The 26,537-nt window shown below is 38.5% G+C and overlaps 1 protein-coding gene across 31 annotated transcripts in view; it reads left to right on the top strand.

Annotated features, from left to right (window-relative positions):
- NRG4 (neuregulin 4) overlaps positions 1 to 26,537 on the top strand; it is a 201,846-nt gene that overhangs the window by 105,932 nt on the left and 69,377 nt on the right. For 22 of the 31 annotated variants that reach the window (XR_013450366.1, XR_013450367.1, XR_013450377.1 and 19 more), the window contains 3 exons: positions 8,823 to 8,972; positions 19,533 to 19,612; positions 20,094 to 20,159. The exons of 1 other annotated variant lie outside the window; for it this stretch is intronic. Coding sequence is in view for 5 of the 30 variants with exons in the window: in XM_078079029.1 (XP_077935155.1) it covers positions 8,823 to 8,972; positions 19,533 to 19,612; positions 20,094 to 20,140 (277 nt within the window). In the remaining 25 variants the exon portion in view is untranslated. Of the gene's footprint in view, positions 1 to 8,822; positions 8,973 to 19,532; positions 19,613 to 20,093; positions 20,160 to 20,977; positions 21,128 to 26,537 lie in introns of those variants that run through there. 8 more of the 31 variants (XR_013450384.1, XR_013450380.1, XM_078079032.1 and 5 more) reach the window with 4 other exon arrangements.

The following is a 26,537-nucleotide window of genomic DNA, read 5'->3' as shown; positions in this document are numbered from 1 at the left end:
CGGCTCCGCTGAGGGACGTCACTCCAGTGGCTAAGCGGGGGGTGGAACCCTCGTGGGACAGTGTGGTCTCAGGACCCTCGGGGTCACAGAAAGACCAGGGGTGCCTGAGTGTGGCAGAGCTCCCAGGTATCGGAGCGGGGAAGCCGGCTGCAGAGACAGAGCCGAGGCGCGGGCTCTCAGCTCGGGGTTGCCATAAACCGTGATCCACGGCACAGTCAGGCCCCTGCTCCTCCAGCAGGGACCCAACAAGTGGCAGATCCGGGGAGACTCACCTTCTTCCCCTGGGAGGAGAGGCGCCGGAGCGCACCGCAGGGATCTGCGGGGTTTGGAGACTCCACACGGGGTCAGGTGCCAGAGATAGAAACGCGCGGTCACAGGCTGGGTGAGCATGGAGTGAGGCCGGAGACCGGGGAGACGGGAGTAACTGACGGTTTTTCTCTGGGGGCTCACTGAGGAGCGGGGCCCCGAGTTCTCGGCTCCTCCAGGGCGGAGACTGGGAGGCCGCCATTTTCACTCTCTGCCTCCAAAGCTGTATGGAAAACTTGCAGGGAACAAAAGCTCCGGAGAGCAAACCCGAGCAGATTACCTAGCCCTGACCCAGCAAGGGCGGGCAATTCTGCCTCCGGCAAAGACATTTGGGAACCACGGCAACAGGCCCCTCCCCCAGAAGATCAGCGAGAACAACCAGCCAAGACCAAGTTTACCGATCAAGAATGGCAGAACTCCAGCGCTAGGGGAATAATGCACATAGAATCCATGGCTTTTTTATCATGATTCTGTAGTCTTTCAAAGTTAAATTTTTTTTTAACTGTCTTTTTTTTTTTTTTTTTGAATTTTTCTTTTTCCCTTTTTCAACCAACATCTTATCAATCCCTTTTTTAAAAAAACATTTTTATTTCTCATTTTTAGAGTCATATTCTATCCCTTCATAGTAGTTACCCATATTTTTGGCATATATATATAAGTTGTTCTCTCTTTAAAATTTTGAGATAGTTTCTTCTAACAGATCAAAATATACCCTAAATCTCTAGTGTATGGTTTTTTTCTACTCCCCTGCCTGATCACATTCTCTCCTTTTTCTTTTTTCTTTTTTTTAAATCCTCTTCTTTTTTTTAAAACAACTTCTTATCAATTCCTTTTATAAAATTTTTTATAATTTCCATCTTTACAGTCATATTCCATCCCTTCATCATATCAACCCTTATTTTTGTACATATATAAGTTTTTCTTTCTTTAAAATTTTGGGAGGCACTTTCTTCTAACAGACCAAAATACACCCAAAATCTAGTGTGTGGCACTGATCTATATACCAGCCTGATCATATTTGATCATATTCTGTATTTTTTGTTTTGTTTTGTTCTGTTTTTGTGTGTTTTTATCTTTATCTTTTTCTTTCTTTTTTTTTTTTTTTTCCTTTTTTCTCTCTTTCCCTTTCTTTTCCCACTGCTTCAGGTCTTTTCTGATTTGTTTAGAGTATATTTTCTGGGGACGTTTTTACCCTGTTAGCATTTTGTTCTTTCATTAATCTATTCTCCTCTGGACAAAATGTCAAGATGGAAAAAATCACCACAACAAAAAGAACAAGAGGTAGTACCGACTGCCAGGGACCTACTCAATACGGACATTAGTATGATGTCGGATCTAGAGTTCAGAATCATCACTTTAAAGATACTAGCTGGGCTTGAAAAAAACATGGAAGTTATTAGAGAAACCCTTTCTGGAGAAGTAAAAGAACTAAAATCTAACCAAGTCGAAATCAAAAAGGCTATCAATGAGGTGCAATCAAATATGGGGGCTCTAACTGCTAGGATAAATGAGGCAGAAGAGAGAATCAGTGAAATAGAAGACCACATGATGGAAAATAAAGAAGCTGAGAAAAAGAGAGCTAAACAACTACTGGATCACGAGGGCAGAATTCGAGAGATAAGCGATACCATAAGACGAAACATTAGAATAATTGGCATCTCAGAAGAAGAAGAAAGAGAGAGAGGGACAGAAGGTATAATGGAGCAAATTATAGCAGAGAACTTCCCTAATTTGGGGAAGGAAACAGGCATCAAAATCCAGGAAGCACAGAGAACCCCTCTCAAAATCAATAAAAATAGGTCAACACCCCGACATCTAAGAGTAAAACTTACAAGTCTCAGAGATAAAGAGAAAATCCTGAAAGCAGCTCGGGAGAAGAGATCTGTAACCTACAATGGTAGAAACATTAGATTGGCAACAGACCTATCCACAGAGATCTGGCAGGCCAGAAAGGACTGGCAGGATATATTCAGAGCACTAAATGAGAAAAATATGCAGCCAAGAATACTATATCCAGCTAGGCTGTCATTGAAAATAGAAGGAGAGATAAAAAGCTTCCAGGACAAACAAAAACTAAAGGAATTTGCAAACACGAAACCAGCCCTACAAGAAATCTTGAAAGGGTTCCTCTAAGCAAGAGAGAGAGCCTAAAAGCAACATAGACCAGAAAGGAACACAGACAATATACAGTAACAGTCACCTTACAGGCAATACAATGGCACTAAGTTTGTATCTTTCAATAGTTACCCTGAATGTATGTGGGCTAAATGCCCCAATCAAAAGACACAGGCTATCAGATTGGATTAAAAAACAAGACCCATCGATATGCTGTCTGCAAGAGACTCATTTTAGACCCAAAGACACCCCCAGATTGAAAGTGAGGGGGTGGAAAACCATTTACCATGCTTATGGACACCAAAAGAAAGCTGGTGTGGCAATCCTTTTATCAGACAAATTAGATTTTAAACCAAAGGCTGTAATAAGAGATGAGGAAGGACACTATATCCTACTTAAAGGGTCTATCCAACAAGAAGATCTAACAATTGTAAATATCTATGCCCCTAACATGGGAGCAGCCAATTATATAAGGCAATTAATAACAAAAGCAAAGAAACACATCGCCAACAATACAATAATAGTGGGGGACTTTAACACCCCCCTCACTGAAATGGACAGATCATCTAAGCAAAAGATCAACAAGGAAATAAAGGCTTTAAATGACACACTGGACCAAATGGACTTCACAGATATATTCAGAACATTCCATCCCAAAGCAATGGAATACACATTCTTCTCTAGTGCCGGTGGAACATTCTCCAGAATCGATCACATCCTAGGTCATAAATCAGGTCTCAACCGGTACCAAAAGACTGGGATCATTCCCTGCCTATTTTCAGACCACAATGCTTTGAAACTAGAACTCAATCACAAGAGGAAAGTTGGAAAGAACTCAAATACATGGAGGCTGAAGAGCATCCTACTAAAGAACGAATGGGTCAACCAGGAAATTAAAGAAGAATTTAAAAAATTCATGGAAACCAATGAAAATGAAAACACAACTGTTCAAAATCTTTGGGATGCAGCAAAGGCAGTCCTAAGAGGAAAGTATATAGCAATACAAGCCTTTCTCAAGAAACAAGAAAGGTCTCAAGTACACAACATAACCCTATACCTAAAGAACAGCAAATAAAGCCTATACCCAGCAGGAGAAGAGAAATAATAAAGATCAGAGCAGAAATCAATGAAATCGAAACCAAAAGAACAGTAGAACAGATCAACGAAACTAGGAGCTGGTTCTTTGAAAGAATTAACAAGATTGATAAACCCCTGGCCAGACTTATCAAAAAGAAAAAAGAAATGACCCAAATCAACAAAATCATGAATGAAAGAGGAGAGATCACAACCAACACCAAAGAAATACAAACAATTATAAGAACATATTATGAGCAACTCTATGCCAGCAAATTAGATAACCTGGAAGAAATGGATGCATTCCTAGAGATGTATCAACTACCAAAACTGAACCAGGAAGAAATAGAAAAGCTGAACAGACCTATAACCACTAAGGAAATTGAAGCAGTCATCAAAAATCTCCCAACTAACAAAAGCCCAGGGCCAGATGGCTTCCCAGGGGAATTCTACCAAACATTTAAAGAAGAATTAATACCTATTCTTCTGAAACTGTTCCAACAAATAGAAATGGAAGGAAAAGTTCCAAACTCATTTTATGAGGCCACCATTACCTTGATCCCAAAACCAGACAAAGACCCCATCAAAAAGGAGAATTACAGATCAATATCCCTGATGAACATGGCTGCAAAAATTCTCACCAAAATACTAGCCAATAGGATCAACAGCACATTAAAAGGATTATTCACCACGACCAAGTGGGATTTATCCCTGGGCTGCAAGGTTGGTTCAACATCCGCACATCAATCAACGTGACACAATACATTAACAAAAGAAAGAACAAGAACCATACGATCCTCTCAATAGATGCAGAAAAAGCATTTGACAAAGTACAGCATGCTTTCTTGATCAAAACTCTTCAGAGTATAGGCATAGAGGGTACATACCTCAATATCATAAAAGCCATCTATGAAAAACCTACAGTGAATATCATTCTCAATGGGGAAAAACTGAGAGCTTTCCCCCTAAGGTCAGGAACACGGCAGGGATGTCCACTATCACCACTGCTATTCAACATAGTATTAGAAGTCCTAGCCTCAGCAATCAGACAACAAAAGAAATCAAAGGCATCCAAATCGGCAAAGAAGAAGTCAAACTCTCACTCTTTGCAGATGATATGATACTTTATGTGGAAAACCCAAAAGACTCCACCCCAAAACTGCTAGAACTCATACAGGAATTCAGTCAAGTGGCAGGATATAAAATCAATGCACAGAAGTCAGTGGCATTCCTATACACCCACAACAAGACAGAAGAAAAAGAAATTAAGGAGTCGATCCCATTTACAATTGCACCCCAAACCATAAGATACCTAGGAATAAATCTAACCAAAGAGGCAAAGAATCTGTACTCAGAAAACTATGAAATACTCATGAAAGAAATTGAGGAAGACACAAAGAAATGGAAAAACGTTCCATGCTCATGGATTGGAAGAACAAATATTGTGAAGATGTCAATGCTACCTAGAGTAATCTATACATTCAATGCCATCCCCATCAAAATACCATCCACTTTTTTCAAAGAAATGGAACAAATAATCCTAAAATTTGTATGGAACCAGAAAAGACCCCAAATAGCCAGAGGAATGTTGAAAAAGAAAAGCAAATCTGGTGGCATCACAATTCTGGACTTCCAGCTCTATTACAAAGCTGTCATCATCAAGACAGTATGGTACTGGCGCAAAAACAGACGCATAGATCAATGGAACAGAATAGAGAGCCCAGAAATGGACCCTCCACTCTATGGTCAATTAATCTTCGACAAAGCAGGAAAGAATGTCCAATGGAAAAAAGAGAGTCTCTTCAACAAATGGTGTTGGGAAAACTGGATAGCCACATGCAGAAGAATGAAACTGGACCATTTCCTTACACCACACACAAAAATAGACTCCAAATGGTTGAAAGACCTCAATGTGAGAGAGGAGTCCATCAAAGTCCTAAAGGAGAACACAGGCAGCAACCTCTTCGACCTCAGCCGCAGCAACTTCTTCCTAGAAACATCGCCAAAGGCAAGGGAAGCAAGGGCAAAAATGAACTATTGGGACTTCATCAAGATAAAAAGCTTTTTCACAGGAAAAGAAACAGTCAACAAAACCAAAAGACAACCGACAGAATGGGAGAAGATATTTGCAAATGACATATCAGATAAAGGGCTAGTATCCAAAATCTATAAAGAACTTATCAAACTCAACACCCAAAGAACAAAGAATCCAATCAAGAAATGGGCAGAAGACATGAACAGACATTTTTCCAAAGAAGACATCCAAATGGCCAACAGACACATGAAAAAGTACTCAACATTGCTCGGCATCAGGGAAATCCAAATCAAAACCTCAATGAGATACCATCTCACACCAGTCAGAATGGCTAAAATTAACAAGTCAGGAAATGACAGATGTTGGCGGGGATGCGGAGAAAGGGGAACCCTCCTACACTGTTGGTGGGAATGCAAGCTGGTGCAGCCACTCTGGGAAACAGTATGGAGGTTCCTCAAAAAGTTGAAAATAGAGCTACCATACGATCCAGCAATTGCACTACTGGGTATTTACCCCAAAGATACAAAAGTAGGGATCAGAAAGGGTACCTGCACTCCGATGTTTATAGCAGCAATGTCCACAATAGCCAAACTGTGGAAAGAGCCAAGATGTCCATCAACCGATGAATGGATAAAGAAGAAGTGGTATATATATACAATGGAATATTATGCAGCCATCACAAGGAATGAGATCTTGCCATTTGCAATGACATGGATGGAACTGGAGGGTATTATGCTGAGCGAAATAAGTCAATCAGAGAAAGACATGTATCATATGACCTCACTGATATGAGGAATCCTTAATCTCAGGAAACAAACAGGGTTGCTGGAGTGGGGGGTGGGGTGGGAGGGATGGCCTGCCTGGGTGATAGACACTGGGGAGGCTATGTGCTCTGGTAAGTGCTGTGAATTGTGCAAGACTGTTGAATCTCAGATCTGTACCTGTGAAACAAATAATGCAATATATGTTAAGAAAAAAAAAAGAAGAAGATAGCAGGAGGGGAAGAATGAAGGGGGGGAATCGGAGGGGTAGAAAAACCATGAGAGACGATGGACTCTGAAAAACAAACTGAGGGTTCTAGAGGGGAGGGCCCTGGGAGGATGGGTTAGCCTGGTGATGGGTATTAAAGAGGGCACATTCTGCATGGAGCACTGGGTGTTATGCACAAACAATGAATCATGGAACACTACATCTAAAACTAATGATGTAATGTATGGGGATTAACATAACAATAAAAAATTTAAAAAATAATTAAAAAATAAAAAAAAATTTAAGTAATGAGTTTATAGGTTTTTTAAAAGAAATCCTCCTTATGAAGAAGAATTATGCTGTTTCATTTCTGGATTTATGTCTTTAGGGTTCTAGTTATCTTTTCTAGAGTAGAAACAGCCCCATTTTAACATTATTTCAAAACTTGAGTTATTTTAAAACTATGACAGCAAATCTTTTCCTTAAAAATCTTCAGAAGTCAGAAATAATTATTACTTATTGAATTCTAATTTTAAAAATTAAAGAAGCTAGAGGAGTTTTTCTCTGTTTATTTTGGTCATTTTGGAGATACTTTGGCAAATTAAATATGCAAGCTATTTTTTTGTTTTTGTTTTATTTACTGTGTGGAATGCCCCTTTGGTTATTTTGTGATGACATATGTATCAGTTTTTATGGCAGTTTCTATGTTGACTTTCTGTGTGTGTGTGTGTATGTATTCCCCTTTGTGGATTCCCTGTTTGAGAAGTGGAATGTGGGGCTATAGGAGAAAAGTTATTTTCAATTAAATTTTTTTCTCCTCACATTTATTTGACTGAGTTTATGGAAAAATAAGTATTTTCTATTTAGGTAATTTGTGTTTTCCCAAAATATTTTTACTGTCATTTCAGTTTGCCACTCATGTTCTATCCTAACCTTTCCTTTCTGTGTCTCAACTCCATCTTTACAGTAATTTGAGAGAATTGAGACTGCTTTTTTGCTCAAACTGATACCCTATAACAATAACACTACTACCTCACAGTGGGTAAGGCTTGGGGTTCATAAAACATGTTTGATATGTAGATTTAAGTAAAATTGATATATTTTGTGCTGTATCTTGGTGTTTTATTCTCTCCTTTATATGTATATTGCTTTTTAGCTTATCACATTATTTAGTAATTAGTTCCCTAAGGTGGAGAAAAGGAGATAAATCAACATTTCTAGTTGTGGTAATACCAGCATAAAGAAGAAAAATACATATATATATATATATACACATGCATACAGACATATACTTTTTTACACTAAAGTATTGCTAAGTGTAGTTTACTCCATAACTTATTGGGTTTAGTAAACATTGGTATATATTAAAATACTGTTCTTTATTTTAACAGAAACTACAGAATAATGAAATTGATCTGATGCCAAACAGTGTCATTCTCATTAATCCATATCCATGTTTTATAATTCTTTGAACATATTAACTGGGAAAAGGGAACTGATTTGTCTTATCAAAGATTATGGTCCTTTTCCATATAGTTTTAAGGAGTTGAAAGTAATTGCCTTTAAAATATTTGGTTAGCAGGGGCACCCGACTGGCTCAGTCAGTGGAGCATGTGACTATTGATCTCAGAGTTGTGAGTTCAAACCCCACATTTGGTTATAGAGCTTACATTAAAAAAAAAAAAATTGCCATAAAATATTTGGTTGGCAAATGAAAATACCAAAAAATATTCTAGAAAAGGAAAGTAATAGGAAAGAGAACTACCAGATATTAAAATATATTATAAAGCAACAATATTGAAGCAGTGTGGTAGAAGATTATATGTGTAGATATGGAAGAATAGAAAGAAATATTGTTACTTATACAAATTGGACATATGTTAAAGGAGGCACTATTAAACAGTAGGAAAGAGAATTATTTAATAAATGGTGTTAGAATAACCAGCAATATTGAAGAAAAATACATTTAAACCCACATCTATACCAGATATAACAAAGTAAATTTCAGATAAATTTGAGTTAAGTGTGGATAATTACATCATTGAAAATCTAGAAGATAAAAGGACCAAATACTCTAGAATTTCTCTGGAGTTTCTAAGCAATTAGAAAATTGTAAAAGGAAGATTACAAAGATTAGATTACATATGCTAATTTCCTTTATTATAACTGTATCTCTGTGAACATTATAGGAAAGTATGCCTATTCTATGTTCAAAACCTGGAAAATTAGTATTTTATCTTCATACTAGCTGGAAACCTTTTGCTTTCTATATTAGTTAATAAGACAGAGAATGCAATTCTTTATCTAAAATTTTATTCTGTAGATGCATTGAAAATTATACAGGAGCTCGTTGTGAAGAAGTTTTTCTCCCAAGCTCCAGCATCCAAACTAAAAGTGACCTGTTTGCAGCTTTTGTGGCATTGACTCTTCTTCTAGGAACTCTTATCATTGGAGCCCTCTACTTCCTTTTCAGGTAACCAAAATAGAAACATACTTTTGGGAAAAAAAGGTAGTTATTCTATTAAATAATTACTAGGTTCTTTAGATCTAGATATTTTTGCAGATAGTGTTTTCTGTTCAAAGTTATCTCAAAAAGAATGAAATCTTGCCATTTGTAATGATTTGATGGAACTAGAGGGTATTATGCTACGTGAAATAAGTCAGTCAGAGAAAGACAAACACCATATGATTTCACTCATATATTGAATTTAAGAAACAAAACAGATGAACATAGGGGAAGGGAAGAAAAAAGAAATGAAGGTGAAAATAGAGAAGGCGGCAAATCATAAGAGACACTTCATTCTAGGAAACAAACTCAGGGTCGTTGGAGAGGAGGTTGGTGGGAGTAAGGGGTAATTGGGTGATGGGCATTAAGGAGGGCACTTGATGTAATGAGCAGTGGGTGTTATATGGAACTTAGGAATCACTAAATGCTACCCCTGAAACTAATAATATAATGTGTGTTAACTAAATTGAATTTAAATAAAAAATTTTAAAAAAGAAAAAATAAAGTTACCTCTCTAATACAGCTATTGTTACTAAATTAATAATTACTTTTTAAAAAAGATTTTATTTATTTATTTGACAGAGACACAGTGAGAGAGGGAACACAAGCGGGGGGAGTGGGAGAGAGAGAAGCAGGCTTCCCTCTGAGCAGGGAGCCCGACGCAGGGCTCAGCCCCAGGACCCTGGGACCATGACCTGAGCCGAAGGCAGACACTTAACGACTGAGCCACCCAGGTGCCCCAATAAGTCATTTTTGAAATGGTCTTAAATAATCTCTATTTGTTCTTTGTTACTGTCATCAAACATTGGCTCCTGTAAACTAGTTAGGTAGAGCCACATTTACTGAAGTGATCATGCCAAAATACCTAAATATTAGGGCTGGGACTGTCTATCATCTATCTATCTATCTATCTATCTATCTATCTACCTACCTACCTACCTACATACCTACCTATCTACCTATCTATATTTTTATTTTTTTGAGAGAGAGAGTGCAATGGGGGGGAGGGGTCCCAGGGGACCTCATTCCCACATACTCCTCTGCATTCTGACCTTGCCACTCTTATATCAAGAGGTAGTTTATGTCTCTGAATCCTTGAATCTGGGCAGACATTAGGACTGCTTTGATCATAGAATATTGTGGAAATGATGCTGTTCCAGTCTTTAAATGTTCTGGTAGCTTCTACCTCCTGCCACTCATATTTGTGATGCTCTTTGAGAATCAGCCACCATGTTGTGACAAGCCTAAACACCACGAAGAACCAGACTCAGCTTAGCTCCCAGACAACAGCCAATGTCAACCACCAGCAGTTTGAATGAGCTATCTCAGACAATCAACTCAGTTGAACCTTTAGTAGACTGAAGACCTACCTGTCAGTTGACTGCAAGCACAGACCCCAACCAAAAAATGCCCAGCTGTCAACCCACAGAACCATGAGAAAGAAATCGTTTTAATCCACTGAGTTGGGTTGATTTATTGTGCACTAGTAAATAACTAGAACACTCATGTTTGGAATTAGGTTTACTCTGACTTTAAATAATGTTTGGAAAAAAAGCTGAATAATGATTTATATATTTTTTCTATCCCTCTAAACATTTTGTCTAATATGCTAAGGAAAAGACCAACTGACTAATTCCCTCATTATTCACTCTAGTGTCAAATTAGAAAGATAGTATTTTATCTGTTACTGGTTGGATAATAAATAGTTTTTGTAACATCAGTCAGGATAGACTAGGTTTGGCTACTATAATTATCAACCCTCACAATTTAGTGGCTTAATAATATAAGACCCATTCCCATTCATAGTATATAAATATTATAATTTGGCAGTCAGAGCTTTGCTAATCATAGTTACTTAAAGTCTCAAGCTAATGGAATAGGCAATATCTTGAATGATGTTGCCTGTGTGCTAGAGGGGAAAGAAGCTTTGAAGGCTGTCATACTTGTATTGATCTATCTGACCAGAATGAGTTGCGTAGTCTTACTCAGTTGCAAGGGGTGTTAGGAAATGCAATTTGCTACCATATGCCTGTAAGATGGAGAGCTAAAATACATATCTAACATAATAAAGGATTTATTAGGAAATCTAATATTCATTCCACTGGGAATTGTAGAGTGATTTTTTTTAATCCATAGAACTTTAATATTGCTGTAGTAGTCCAAAACTGAAAGTCCTCTGCTAACCACTGAGTTGTGAAGAACAGGTGTTCAATGCCACTAAGCAACAGAGTTTCAGAGGAGACCTTCTAAGTCACAGTAGCCCTGTGGGCTTGAGCCAGAATTTAGCAATATTTCTAGTGTGAAGTACCCTATAGTAGGCTAAGCAATACCTTTTTGGTAGAAAGTATAGATAAGAGAAGGAAAAGAATATATAAGGAGAAGTGGTAATGAATGAAAGGGCAAAAGGAACCTGCAATCACAAATATTATATGGGTTTGCATCATGAATTTGCAGTGTGAATGTCGGTTTGGGGGGTTTGGGTGCCGAGAATGTAAAATAGTCTAGGTTTGTAGTGCTCCCAGGTGGTTGACAGGAGCACATGCGAATTAATGCTTAAAGAACCCACTTTCATTCTGTATCTAGAAAAATATCTCACAGTATAAAAAGATTACCAAACAGAAAAGAAAAGAGGCACTATAAATTAGAACACACAAAAGAGGGAAGTAGAGAGGGAGGCAAGATGGCAGAGGAGTAGGGGACCCCGTTTCAACTGGTCCCCTGAATTTAGCTGGATATCTATCAAACCATTTTGAACACCCATGAAATCAGCCTGAGATGTAAGAGTATATATCTGGAGATCTACAAGCAGAAAAGCGACTGCTTTTTGCAAGGTAGGACATATGGAGTCGTGAATCTGTGGGGAGATATCAGAAAGATAAACAGAAAGGGGAGGGAGCCTCCATAAGCTGGCTCCTGGAAAGTGATATAACACTGGAGCACAAAATCGGAACCCTTAGAAATCTGCTCTAGTGAGAGACATCCCTCTCTGAAAGGGGCTCTGGAAATGAAAAGGCAGAATTCTAGGTGGGGAATTATGGCCTCTGGATCTGAGGAGTCACAGAGTGAACTCGGTGCCTGAACCGTAGACTACCCAAGCAGTGGAGCCGGGAAGCAGCTTATGGTCAGCGAAGGCATGAGGGGACTCTCAGCTCAGGTCACCATAAACCGCGAGCTGGGCCAGTCAGTAAATCGCTCTTTTCCTGAGCAGCCTGAAAAGGACTGGAACCTAGGGACCGTATACCATCCCCTAGGAGAGGTGAAACAGCTGTGTCTGCGACTAGGCAAAAGCTCGCAGGGTGATAGTGGCCTGGAAAGGACATTAGGGTGGCACCCAGACATGATCCAGGAGCTTTGGGTGCGTGCATGAGCCCACAGCCACTTGCGGTTTTAGAGTCACAAAGGGCTCTTGGTTTTTGGTGCGGTTTTTAGTGCATACAGAAGTGGAGACTGTTGTTCTTGGTGCATACAGAAGTGGAGACTGTTTGTCCTGGAGGGTTTATTAAAGAGGGTAGACTGATCTTCCTGCTCTGGGCCAGAGGTCTCGGCACAGCCATTTTTGCTCTGATCCTTTTGAAGAGGCTTGGAAAACTTCCAGATAACAAAAGCCACACAGAGGACCAGTTTGCACTGAGCCCGTCCCCCTGACAGGGGGTGGGACAACTCCGCCCAGGCAGGGATACCTGAGAAACAGCATGGCAGGCCCCTCTCCCAGAAGACAGACTGGAAGAACAAGTGGACGACGAGCCTATGGAGCCTACAAGTCTGTAAAATTCCAATGCCGGGGAAAATAGTATATTGAGCTCCAGGTGTTGCTTCATGACTCATTTATTTTTCAGGTAAAATTCTCCTTTTGTTTCTTCTTTTTCTTATGCTTTTTCTCCTTTTTTTCTTTTTACTATCTTCCCATTTCAACTAGATACTTATTATACCAACTTATATTTCATAGTCGCTTTTTAACTTACATTTTTTCACATCTACATGTTATAGATATATGTTTCATTTTAGTACTTTTTTCACTATATAAGTTTTATTTTCCTTGCAATTTGGGGATGTAGTGTCTTCTAACACACAGACATAATTCACCTAGGAGTACCCTGCTTTGTCCACACTGCAAGAATATTGTCTCCCTTCTCCTTCCCCCATTTTAAAATATTTTAATTTTATTCTTGTGTTTCATTTTGGCTTGCTTTGTTTTTCTGTGGTGGCTACCGACCACTCCAGATTTTTCTAGGGTGCATCTTGCTTGGGTCATGGTTGATATTTTGGACTCTCTTCATTTGCCCAACCAGTGATCTCTGACCAGAATGACTAGAAGGAGGAACTCACAAAAAAAAAAAAAAAAAAAAAGAACCTGAGGGGGTGTTCTCTGCCACAGAGCTAATCGATATGGATGTAAGCAAGATGTCAGAGATAGAATTCAAGATAGCAATCATAAAGTTAATAGCTAGGCTTGAAAAAAGCATAAATGACAATATAGAATCTCTAAGGCCGGAAATGAGATCTAATCAGGCCAAACTTAAAAATGCTATGAATGAGATGCAGTCTAAACTAGATACTCTAACAGCTCGGGTCAATGAGGTGGAAGAGAGAATAAGTGATCTAGAAGACAGGCTGATGGAAGGGAAGGAAATTGAAGAAAAGAGAGAAAAACAACTCATAACACATGCAGAGAGACTTAGAGAATTTAAAGCTACATTGAAAAGGGTAGAGAGAGCACTAGAAGATATATTTGAGCAAATCATAGCTGAGAACTTCCATAATCTGGGGAAGGAAACAAGCATTCACGTCCAAGAGGCAGAGAGGACCCCTCCCCAAATCAATAGAAATAGATCCACACCCCGACATATAATAGTGAAGCTTGCAAATCTTTAGAGCCAAAGAAGCTATCCTGAGAACAGCTAGGGGGAAGAGATTTCTTACATACGGAAGGAGGAACTTCAGAATAACATCAGATCTGTCCACAGACACCTGAGAGGCTAGAAAGGGCTGGCAAGATATATTCAGGGTACTAAATGAAAGAACATGCAGCCAAGAATACTTCAGCAAGGCTGTCATTCAGAATGGAAGGAGAGAGGAAGAGTTTCCAGGACAGACAGAACCTCAAAGAATATGACCACAAAACCAGCCCTGCAAGAAATATTAAAGGGGATACTGTAAGTGAAGGAAAACCCCAAGGGAAACAGAGACCAGAAAGTAACAGAGACAATCTACAGAAAAAATGACTTTACAGGTAATACAATGGCACTAAATTCATATCTTTCAGTAGTTACTCTGAATGTAAATGGGCTGAATGCTCCAATCAAAAGACACAGGGTATCAGATTGGATAAAAAAAGCAGGACCCATTCATATGCTGTCTACAAGAGACTCATTTTGAACCTAAAGACACCTCCAGATTGAAAGTGAAGGGATGTAGAAAATGTACCATGCCAATGGACCTCAAAAGAAAGCTGGGGTAGCAATTCTCATATCAGACAAATTAGATTTTAAACCAAAGACTGTAATAAGAGATGTAGAGGGACAGTATATCATACTTAAAGGGTCTATCCAACAAGAAGATACAACAATTGTAAATATCTATGCCCCCAACATGGGAGCAGCCAATTATATAAACCAATTAATAACCAAAATAAAGAAACATAATAATATATTAATAGTAGGAGACCTCAACACTCCACTCATAGCAATGGACAGATTAAGCAGAAGATCAACAAAGAAACAAGAGCTTTGAATGACACATTGGACCAGATGGACTTCGTAGATATGTAGAGAACATTCCATCCTAAAACAACAGAACACTCTTCTCGAGTGCACATGGAACTTTCTCCAGAATAGATCACATACTGGGTCACAAATCAGGTCTCAACCAATACCAAAAGATTGAGATTATTCCCTGCATGTTTTCAGATGACAATGCTTTGAAATTGGAATTCAGTCACAAGAAGAAATTTGGAAGGAAGTCAAACACTTGGAGGTTAAAGAGAATCCGGCTAAAGGATGAATGGGTCAACCCGGAAATTAAAGAACTTAAACAATTCATTAAAACCAATGACAATGAAAATACATTGCTTCAAAACCTATAGGATACTGCAAAGGCGGTCCTAAGAGGGCAGTACATAGCCATCCAAGCCTCTCTCAAAAAATTAGAAAAATCCCAAATCACAAGCTAACCTTACACCTAAAGGACCCAGAGAAAACAGCAAATAAAACCTAAACCCAGTAGGAGAAGAGAAACAATAAAGTTTAGAGCAGAGATCAATGAAATAGAAACAAGAAGAACCATAGAACAAAACTAGAAGCTGGTTCTTTGAATTAATACAATCGATAAACCTCTAGCCAGACTTATCTGAAAGAAAAGAGAAAGAATCCAAATTAATGAAATCATGAATGAAAGGGGATAAATCACAACCAATACCAAAGAATTAGAGACAATTGTTAGAACTTATTACCAGCACCTATATGCCAGCAAATTAGGCAATCTGGAAGAAATGGATGCATTGCTGGAATCTTATAAACTACCAAGATTGAAACAGGAAGAAATTTGCCATCTGAACAGACCCATAACCAGCAAGGAAATTGAAGCAGTAATCAAAAACCTCCCAACAAACAAGAGCTCAGGGCTAGATGGCTTCCCAGGGGAATTCTACCAAACATTTAAAGAAGAAATAATCCCTGTTCTGCTGAGGCTGTTTCAAAAACTAGAAATAGAAGGAAAACTTCCAAACACTTTCTGTGAGGCCAGGATTACCCTGATACCAAAACCATAGACCCCACCAAAAAGGAGAATTACAGACCAATATCCCTGATGAATATGGATGCCAAAATTCTCAACAAGATCCTAGCCAATAGGATCCAACAATACATTAAGAGGATTATTCACCACGACCAGGTGGGATTTATTCCTGGGATGCAAGGGTGGTTCAATTCGCTAATCAATCTACTTGATAGATCACAGTAACAAAAGAAGAGACAAGAACCACATGATCCTCTCAATTGATGCAGAAAAAGCATTTGACAAAACACAGCATCCTTTTCTGATTAAAACTTTTCAAAGTATAGGGGTAGAGGGAACATACCTCAATTTCATAATAACCATCTCTGAAAAGCCCACAGCGAATATCATTTTCTGTGGGGAAAAACTGAGAGCTTTTCCTTTATGGTCAGGAACGTGACAGGGATGCCCACTGTCACCACTATTGTTCAACATAGTACTAGAATTCCTAGCCTCAGCAATCAGACACGAAAAGAAATAAAAGGCATTCAAATTGGCAATGAAGAAATCAAACTCTCTCTTCACAGATGAAATGATACTTTATGTGGAAAACCCAAAAGACCCCACCCCCAAATTACTAGAACTCATACAGCAATTCAGCAACATAGCAGGATACAAAAATCAATGCACAGAAATCGGTTGCATTTCTATACATTAACAATGTAAGAGAGAAATTAAGTAATTGATTCCATTTACAATAGCTCCAAAAAGCGTAAGATATCTCGGAATAAACCTAACCAAAGAGGTGAAGGATCTATACTCTAGAAACTACAGAACATTTATGAAAGAAATTGAGGAAGACACAAAGAGGTGGAAAAACATTCCATGCTTATGGATTGGAAGAATAACATTGTGACAATGTCTATACTCCCTAGAGCAATCTACACATTCAATGCAATCCCTATCAAAATACCATCAACTTTTTTCACAGAGCTGGAACAAACAATCCTAAAATTTGAATGGAACCAGAAAAGACCCCGAATCGCCAGGGGAATGTTGAAAAAGAAAACTAAAGTTGGGGGCATCACAATGCCTGACTTCAAACTGTATTAAAAAGCTGTGATCATCAAGACAGCATGGTATTGGGACAAAATCAGACACATAGATCAATGGAACAGAATAGAGACCCCAGAAATGGACCCACAACTCTATGGTCAACTCGTCTTCGACAAAACAGGAAGGCATATCTAATGAAAAAAAAAACAGTCTCTTCAATAAATGGTGCTGGGAAAATTGGACAGCCACATGCAGAAGAATGAAATTGGACCATTCTCTTACACCATACACAAAGATAAACTCAAAATGGATGAAAGACCTCATTGTGAGAGAGGAATCCATCAAAATCCTAGAGGAGAACATAGACAGTAACCTCTTTGACATTGACCACAGCAACTTCTTTCAAGACACATCTCCAAAGGCAAGGGAAACAAACGCAAAAATGAACTTTTGGGACTTCAAGATAAAAAGCTTCTGCACAGCAAAGGAAACAGTCAACAAAACAAAGAGGCAATCCACGGAATGGGAGTGGATATTTGCAAATGACACTACAGATAAAGGGCTGATATCCAAGATTTATAAAGAACTTTTCAAATTCAACACTCAAAAAACAAATAATGCAGTCAAGAAATGGGCAGAAGACATGAGCAGACACTTCTCCAAAGAAGACATACAGATGGCTAACAGACACATGAAAAAATGTTCATCATCATTAGCCATCAGGGAAATCCAAATCAAAACCACATTGAGGTACTACCTTACACCAGTTAAATGGCAAAGATTGAGAAGGCAAGAAACATCAAATGTTAGGTTGTGGAGAAAGGGGAACCCTCTTACACTGTTGGTGGGAATGCAAGTTGGTACAGCCACTTTGGAAAACAGTGTGGAGGTTCCTCAAAAAAGATAGAGCTACCCTATAACCCAGCAATTGCACTACTGGGTATTTACCCCAAAGACAGATGTAGTGAAAAGAGGGCCATATGCACCCCAGTGTTCATAACAGCCATGTCCGCAATAGCGAAACTGTGGAAATAGCCCAGATGCCCTTCCACAGATGAATGGATAAAGAAGATGTGGTCCATTTATACAATAGAATATTACTCAGCTGTCAGAAAGGATGCATACCCAACTTTTACATTAACGTGGATGGGACTGGAGGAGATTATGCTGAAATAAGTCAAGGAGAGAAAGTCAGTTATATATCACTTATTTGTGGAACATAAGGAATAGCATGGAGGACATTAGGAGAAGGAAGGGGAAAATGAAGGGGAGAAATTGGAGGTGGAGACACACCATAAGAGACTATGGACTCTGAGAAACAAACTGAGGGTTTTAGAGGGGAGGGGGGTGGGGGGATGGGTTAGCCTGGTGATGGATATTAAGGAGGGCAGGTATTGCATGGAGCACTGGGTGTTATATGCAAACAATGAATCATGGAACACTACATCAAAAACTAATGATGTACTGTATGGTGACTAACATAACATAATAAAATTAAATTAAAAAAAAGAGTAACATCCTTGAACAATTTTCAGATAGGGTTGCAGTATGTTTGAAATTGTGTATTTTCCATTTTTGAATGAGAACATAGAGTAATTTTTACATGATAATATGGGCAGACACATGGGTCTGAACAATGCCAAGAGCATAATTAATTTGAAAATGAGTTGGTATTGCTTATAGAATCTACATTTAAGATTTGGGCTCATATGTACTGACCAAGTGAACTGTATTTGTCAGAAAAGTGGTGCTTTCAAGAATGAAACCAAGTCCATTTACTATAATAGTTTTTGTTTCCATTAGTGGTTGTGATTGCATTAACTATGGGCCTTTTGAAATTTAGTAACTAATTAGTGCCATCTTTAAATAATGTCCAAAATGATACCTCACAAATGCTGAAATCTAGGCTAGAATCAATAGTGTTTCATGAGGAGGAACCAGGGTAGTTTTAGAAGACACATTTCATTCTGCTGTTGCAAAATGGTTTTGAATTCGTTTTCATTATTATAAGGTAATTCTCTAGGCACTGAGATTTTGAAAAAAATTAAAGCAAGTTTACATTCCCAAAGCTTGTTTAACAGTAAAAGTAGTTTTTAAAAAACTGTCATGATCATCTGAATACAATTATAACTATATTAATTGGCCAGATGACCAAAAAGATGGATACAAAATTAGTTTTGTAAATGCCATTAATAGAATAGTGAGTAAACCCATCCCACCTCACAAGGGTCCCAACTAATAATGAAAAACCTCTTTAAAAAGGGCAGGGGTGCCTGGGTGGCTCAGTCAGTTGAGTGTCTGCCTTCCACTCAGGTCATGATCCTGTGGTACTGGGATCAGGCTCCTTGCTCAGTGGGGAGTCTGTTTCTCCTTCTCCCTCTGCCTGCTTCTCATGCTGCTTGTGCTCTCTCTGTCGAATGAATAAAATCTTAGAAAAAGAACATTTAAAAAAATAAGAATAAAAAGGGCAAAAACATTACACTAAACATTTAAACATTACAAAAACATTACATTAGTAACAAAAGCACTCTTATTTTAAAGGAGAAGAACTAAGTACATCATCAGCATCTGAAATCCCTGTAAATACCTACCTTCTTTGGTGGATTTGTTAAATAATGGGGCATAGTTTTAAGGCAGCCTTGTCAATTTCAGGTAGTTCTGGAGAAGAATATGAACCTCCCAATATTCAAGTTTAAACTTCTTTCTACTTTTCCACTTACCTACTTTTTATTTGTGTGTTTCTTTCCTTTTTACTGTCAGGAAGGGCCACCTTCAGAGGGCCAATTCTGTCCAGTATGATATAAACCTGGTAGAGACAAGCAGTACTGGTGCCCACCACAGTAAGTAAATTCAAAATAAAATGCTCAATTTAAAGCCCTGGATGAGATTGTTGTTTTACATGTGGGGATTTGGATTTAACCAAAAGGTTGACCCAAGAAAATTTTTGTATGGGCTTTGACATCAACATGGATTTCTTATTAGCAACATGACACTAGTCATCGTTCTTCTTTTTTCCCCAGAGAAAACCATGTTATCTCAATATGTGAAATTATGTTGTTAGCTATAATGTGTTACACATACTGTAACGGGTTAGTTTCTCCAGAAGTAATTTGAAGTGGACTGGTATATATAGAGGAGGAGCATTTTTTCCTGTAAGGATAGGCAAATATTTGGGAAACTTGGAGACCAATTAATGTTTGAAAAGTATCTTGAGACTTCTATTTCTGGCCAAGATGGAGTGGCAGGGATTGAATTTACCTCCTACTTTAAACAGCAAAAGAAATAAAATGGATATAATACATGAATGGTTATAATACACAGGTTTTCAAGACACTGGACATCAGGAAACAAAGGATCATGATCCCTGAGAGATGGGAAACAGAAGAGGTGAGCCAGTGATTGCCTCAGGTTATTGCTTTGAAAGAGTTTATAGGATGTGGCACCGGGTGGGGGAACCGAGGCTGAACTTGGTAGACTCCCTGAGTTGAAAAGATAAAACTGCATCTAGATGGTCAGTGAACAGAATATTAGACAAAATAGCTGCACAGAGAGAATTCCAGAGATCTTCAGTTCAAGTATTCAGCTGTTAGTCAGTACATATATAGTAGGAAAATACTTGAGGTTAGGGACAGAAGTACTTGAAAGGATTCGAGGAGTCCCGTACTCACACAGGGCTGGGAAAAATATCTGTTCCCAGTAATAAAACTAAAAAATCCAGTTATTCATGGGCATTAGGTAGAGTACAGAGAAGAGTATTTCCCCAGTAGAGGGGAATAATTGACCCTACATTAAGCACTGTTCCAGTGCTGCCTAACAAACCTTAAAAGTGAGAACTGAGTCAATTTGTTTCTAAATAACTGCATCCCAGATTAATGTTCAATAAGGCAAAAAAAAAAAAAACAACCCAGTACCCAACAGGTACAATTCATTGCCTTGCATCCAGTCAAAAATTACCAACCTGTTGGTTTAACATAACAATGTGATACACCACAATAACAGAATGAAAGATAAAAACCACATGGTCATCTTGATAGATGCAGAAAAAGTAGTTGACAAAGTTCAACATCCATTAATGATAAAAACTCTGAACAAAATAGGTATAGAGGAAATTTCCTCAACATAATAAAGGCTATTTATGAAAATTCCACATCTAGCATCATTATCAATGGGAAAAATTGAAATTATTGTCTCTTGTACTTTTCCAGTTCAAGGCAAAGATGCTCACTCTCACACTGGAGGTACTAGAAGAGCAACCAGACCTGATGTTTCTTTTAAAATGGCATCCAATAAAAAAGGAATAAGTTAAATTATCTCTGTTTACAGATGACATGATTCTATATGTAAAAAACCCTAAATACTCCATTAAAAAACTGTTAGAAGTAATAAATGGCCTCAGTAAAGTTGCAGAATACAAAACTCAACATATAAAATCAGTTGCAATTCTTTACGCCAACAGCGATCTATCTGAAAAAGAAGGAAATCAAAACAATCCTATCTATAACATCATCAAAATGATTACTTAGAAATAATTTTATCTTTTTAAAAAATTTATTTTAAAAATTATGTTAGTCCCCATACAGTACATCATTAGTTTTTGATGTAGTGTTCCATGATTCATTATTTGTGTATGATACCTAGTGCCCATTACAACATATGCCCTCCTTAATACCCATCACCAGGCTACTTCATCCCTCCACCCCCCTCCCCGCTGAAACCCTCAGATTGTTTCCTGGAGTCCATAGTCTCTCATGGTTCATCTTTCCCTCCGATTCCCACCCTCCCCTTGCTTCAGTTTTCCCTTCCTTCTCCTAATGTCCTCCATGCTATTCCTTATGTTCCGTATATGAGTGAAACCATATGATAATTGTCTTTCTCTGCTTGACTTATTTCACTTAGTATAATCCCCTCCAGATCCATCCATGTCGATGCAAATGGTAGGTATTCATCCTTTCTGATGGCTGAGTAATACTGCATTGTATATATGAACCACATCTTCTTTATCCATTCATCTATTGAAGGATCCCCCTATCTCCTTCCACAGTTTGGCTATTGTGGACATTGCTGCTATGAACATTGGGGTGCAAGTGCCCCTTCTTGTCACTATATCTGTATCTTTGGGGTTAATACCTAATAGTGCAATTGCTGGAATCTAGGGTAGCTCTATTTTTAACCTCCATACTGTTTTCCAGAGTGGCTATACCAACTTGCCTTCCCACCAACAGTGTAAGAGGGTTCCCCTTTCTCCACATCCTCACCAACACTTGTTGTTCCCTGTCTTCTTAATTTTTGCCATTCTAACTGGTATAAGGTGGTATCTCAATGTGGTTTTGATTTGTATGTCCCTAATGGCTAGTGATGTGGAGCATTTTTTCATGTGTCTGTTGGCCATTTGTATGTCTTCTTTGGAGAAGTGTCTGTTCATGTCTTCTGCCCATTTCTTGACTGCATTATTTGTTTTTTGGGTGTTGAGTTTGTGAAGTTCTTTATAAATCTTGGATATCAGCCCTTTATCTGTAGTGTCACTTGCAAATATCTTCTCCCATTCTGTGTGTTGCCTTTGTTTTGTTAACTGTTTCCTTTGCTGTGCAGAAGCTTTTTATCTTGAAGTCCCAAAAGTTCATTTTTTGCGTTTGTTTCCCTTGCCTTTGGAGATGTGTCTTGAAAGAAGTTGCTGTGGCCAATGTCAAAGAGGTTACTGCCTATGTTCTTCTCTAGGATTTTGATGGATTCCTCTCTCACATTGAAGTCTTTCATCCATTTTGAGTTTATCTTTGTGTATGGTGTAAGAGAATGGCCCGGTTCCATTCTTCTGCATGTGGCTGTCCAATTTTCCCAGCACCATTTATTGAAGAGACTGTCTTTTTTTCCATTAGATAGGCCTTCCTGTTTTGTCGAAGATTAGTTGACCATAGAGTTGAGGGTCCATTTCTTGAGACTGTATTCTGTTCCATTGATCCATGTGTCTGATTTTGTGCCAATACCATGCTGTCTTGGTGATCACAGCTTTGTAATATAGCATGAAGTCAGGCAACGTGATGCCCCCAGCTTTGTTTTTCTTTTTCAATCTTTCCTTGTAGATTCAGGGTCTTCTCGTTCCATACAAATTTTAGGATTGTTTGTTTTAGCACTTTGAAAAATGCCAATTGAGTTTTAATAGGGATGGTGTTGAAAGTACAGATTGCTGTGGGCAGCATAGACATTTTAATAATGTTTATTCTTCCGATCCATGAGCATTGAATGTTTTTCCATCTTTTTGTGTCTTCTTCAATTTCTTTCATAAGTGTTCTGTAGTTTCTAGAGTATAGATCCTTTACCTCTTTGGTTAGGTTTATTCCTAGGTATCTTATGATATTTGGTGGTATTGTAAATGGAGTCGATTCCCTAATTTCTCTTTCTACAGTTACATTGTTAGTGTATAGAAATGCACCTGATTTCTGTGCATTGATTTTGTATCCTGCCACATTCCTGAATTGCTGTATGAGTTCTAGTAATTTGGGGGTGGAGTCTTTGCGTTTTCCACATAAAGTATCATGTCATCTATGAAAGAAAGAGAGTTTGACTTCTTCTTTGCCAGTTTGAATACCTTTTATTTCTTTTTGTTTTCCGATTGCTGTTGCTAGGACTTCCAGTACTATGTTGAACAATAATGGCGAGAGTGGGCATCCTTGTTGTGTTCCTGATCTTAAAGGAAAAGCTCTTAGCTTTTCCCCCATTGAGAATGATGTTCGTTGTGGGCTTTTCAGAGATGGCTGTTATGAAATTGAGGAATGTTCCCTCTATTCATATACTCTGAAAATTTTTAATCAGGAAAGGATGCTGTACTTTGTCAAATGCTTTTTATGCATCAATTGAGAGGATCATGTGGTTCTTGTCCTTTTTTTTATTAATGTGTTCTATCACATTGATTGATTTGTGAATGTTGAACCACACTTGCATCCCAGGAATAAATCCCACCTGGTCATGATGCATAAGCCTTTTAATGTACTGTTGGATCCTATTGGCTAGGATCTTGTTGAGAATTTTGGCATCCATATTCATCAGGGATATTGGTCTGTAATTCTCCTTTTTGATGGGGTCTTTGCCTGGTTTTGGATCAGGGTAATGCTGGCCTCATAGAATGAGTTTGGAAGTTTTCCTTCTGTTTCTATTTTTTTGAAACAGCTTTGGAGAATAGGTATTATTTCTTCTTTAAATGTTTGGTAGAATTCCCCTGGGAAGGCATCTGGCCCTGGACTCTTGTTTTTTGGGAGGTTTTTGATCACTGCTTCAATTTCATTACTGGCTATTGGTCTATTCAGATGGTAAATTTCTTCCTGTTTCGGTCTTGGTAGCCAGGAAGGCTCATCCATTTCTTCCAGGTTGCTTCATTTATTGGCATATAGTTGCTGATAATAATTTCTAGTTGTTTCTATTTCCTTGGTGTTAGTCGTGATCTCTCCCCATTCTTTCATGATTTTATTAATTTGGGTCCTTTCTCTTTTCTTTTGGATAAGTCTGACCAATGGTTTATCGATCTTATTAATTCTCTCAAAAAACCAGCTTCTAGTTTCATTGATTTGCTCAACTGTTTTTCTGGTTTCTATTTCATTGATCTCTGTTCTAATCTTTATTATTTCTCTTCTCCTGCTTGGTTTAGGTTTTATTTGCTGTTCTTTCTCCAGTTCCTTTAGGTGTATGGTTAGCTTGTGCATTCAGGATTTTTATACTTTTTGAGTGAGGCTTGGATGGCTATGTATTTCCCCCTTAGGACCACCTTTGCAGTATCCCATAGGTTTTGTACCAAATGTTTTTTCGTTCTCATTGGTTTCCGTGAATTGTTTAAGTTCTTCTTTAATTTCCTGGTTGACCCAAACATTCTTATGCAGGATGGTCTTTAGCTTCCAAGTGTTTGGATTGCTTCCAAATTTTTTCTTGTGATTGAGTTCCAGTTTCAAAGCATTGTCATCTGAAAATATGCAGGGAATAATTTCGGTCTTTTGGTATCTGTTGAGACCTGCTTTGTGACCCAGTATGTGATCTATTCTGGAGAAAGTTTCATGTGCGCTCGAGAAGAATGACCGTTCTGTTGTATTAGGGTAGAATGTTCTGTATATATCTCTGAAGTCCATCTGGTCCAATGTGTCATTCAAAGCTCTTGTTTCTTTGTTGATCTTCTGCTTAGATGATCTGTCCATTGCTGTGAGTGGAGTGTTGAAGTCTCCTACTATTAAAGTATTATTATCAATATGATTTTTTTTTTTTTTTTTTTGGTTTACCTTTGTCTTATGTAGTTGGCTGCTCCCATGTTGGAGGCATAGATATTTAGATTGTTATATCTTCTTGTTGGATAGACCTTTTAAGAATGATACAGTGTCTGTCTGTATCTCTTACTACAGTCTTTTTTTTTTTTAAGGTTTTATTTATTTATTTGACAGAGACAACGTGAGAGAAAGAACACAAGCAGGGGGAGTGGGAGAGGGAGAAGCAGGCTTCCCGCTGAGCAGGGAGCCTGATTTGGGGCTCAATCCCAGGACCCTGGGATCATGACCTGAGCCAAAGGCAGACGCTTAATGACTGAACCACCCAGGCGCCCCTCTTACTACAGTCTTTAGCTTAAAATCTAATTTGTCTGATATGAGAATTGCTACCCCAGCTTTCTTTTGAGGTCCTTTGGCATGAAAAATGTTTCTCACTTTCCGTCTGGATGTATCTTTAGGTTCAAAATGAGAAAACATAACTTATCTTTTATGATAATAATCATAGAGATAGGATTTTAGTGCTGTCATGTTTTCCGTGAAATCCCTGTTTCTATAGATTGTCTCTGTAAATTTCTGGTCCATATTACTCTTCGGGTCTTTCTTCTTTTATAGAATCCCCCTTAATATTTCTTGCAGGGCCAGCTTGGTGGTCACATATTCTTTCAGTTTCTGCTGGTCCTCAAAGTTCTTTGTCTTTCCATCCATTCTGATGCCTGCATGGTCTTCTCATTTAGTACCCTGAATATGTCTTGCCGCCCTTTCTGGCTTGCCAGGTCTCTGGACAGGTTTGTCATTATTCTGATGTTCCTACCTATGTATGTAAGAAATCTCTTCCCCCAGCTGCTTTCAGGATTACTTCCTTGGTTCTAAGATTTGCAAGTTGTACAATTATATGTCGGGGCACTGATTTATTCACATTGATCTTGGGAGGGGTCCTCTCTGCCACTTGGACACGAATGCTTGTTTTCTTCCCCAGATTAGGAAAGTTCTCAGCTACAATTTGCTCAAATATATCTTCTAGACCTCTCTCCCTCTCCATCCCCTCAGGGATCCCAATAATTCTGACATTGGAACATTTCATCGTGTCATTAATCTCTCTCAGTTTGATCCCTTGGGCTTTAAGCTGTTTTTCCCATGCCTCCTCAGTTTCCTTCTTTTCTATCATCTTATCTTTAGCTCATTAATTTGTTCTTCTGCGTTGTTTACCCTGGCAGTCAGAGTATCCAGTTTTGTTTTTTTTTTTTTTTAAGATTTTATTTATTTATTTTAGGGAGAGTGCACACACAAGCCGGGGAGGGGAGAGGGAGAAGCAGACTCCCTGCGGATCAGGCAGCCCGATATGGGACTTGATCCCAGGACCCTGGGATCACGACCTGAGCTGAAGGCAGATGCTTAACTGACTGAGCCACCCAGGCGTCCCCAGAGTATCCAGTTTAGACTGCGTCTCATTCATAGCATTTTTAAGTTCGGCCTGATTAGATCTCATTTCTGCCCTTGGAGATTCTATATTATTGCTAATGGTTTTCTC

The sequence above is a fragment of the Halichoerus grypus genome, chromosome 8 (assembly GCF_964656455.1).
Source record: "Halichoerus grypus chromosome 8, mHalGry1.hap1.1, whole genome shotgun sequence".
Classification (NCBI taxonomy): Eukaryota; Metazoa; Chordata; class Mammalia; order Carnivora; family Phocidae; genus Halichoerus; species Halichoerus grypus.
The sequence above is the reverse complement of the archived record's forward strand: the minus strand, read 5'-3'. Positions and strand labels throughout refer to the sequence as shown.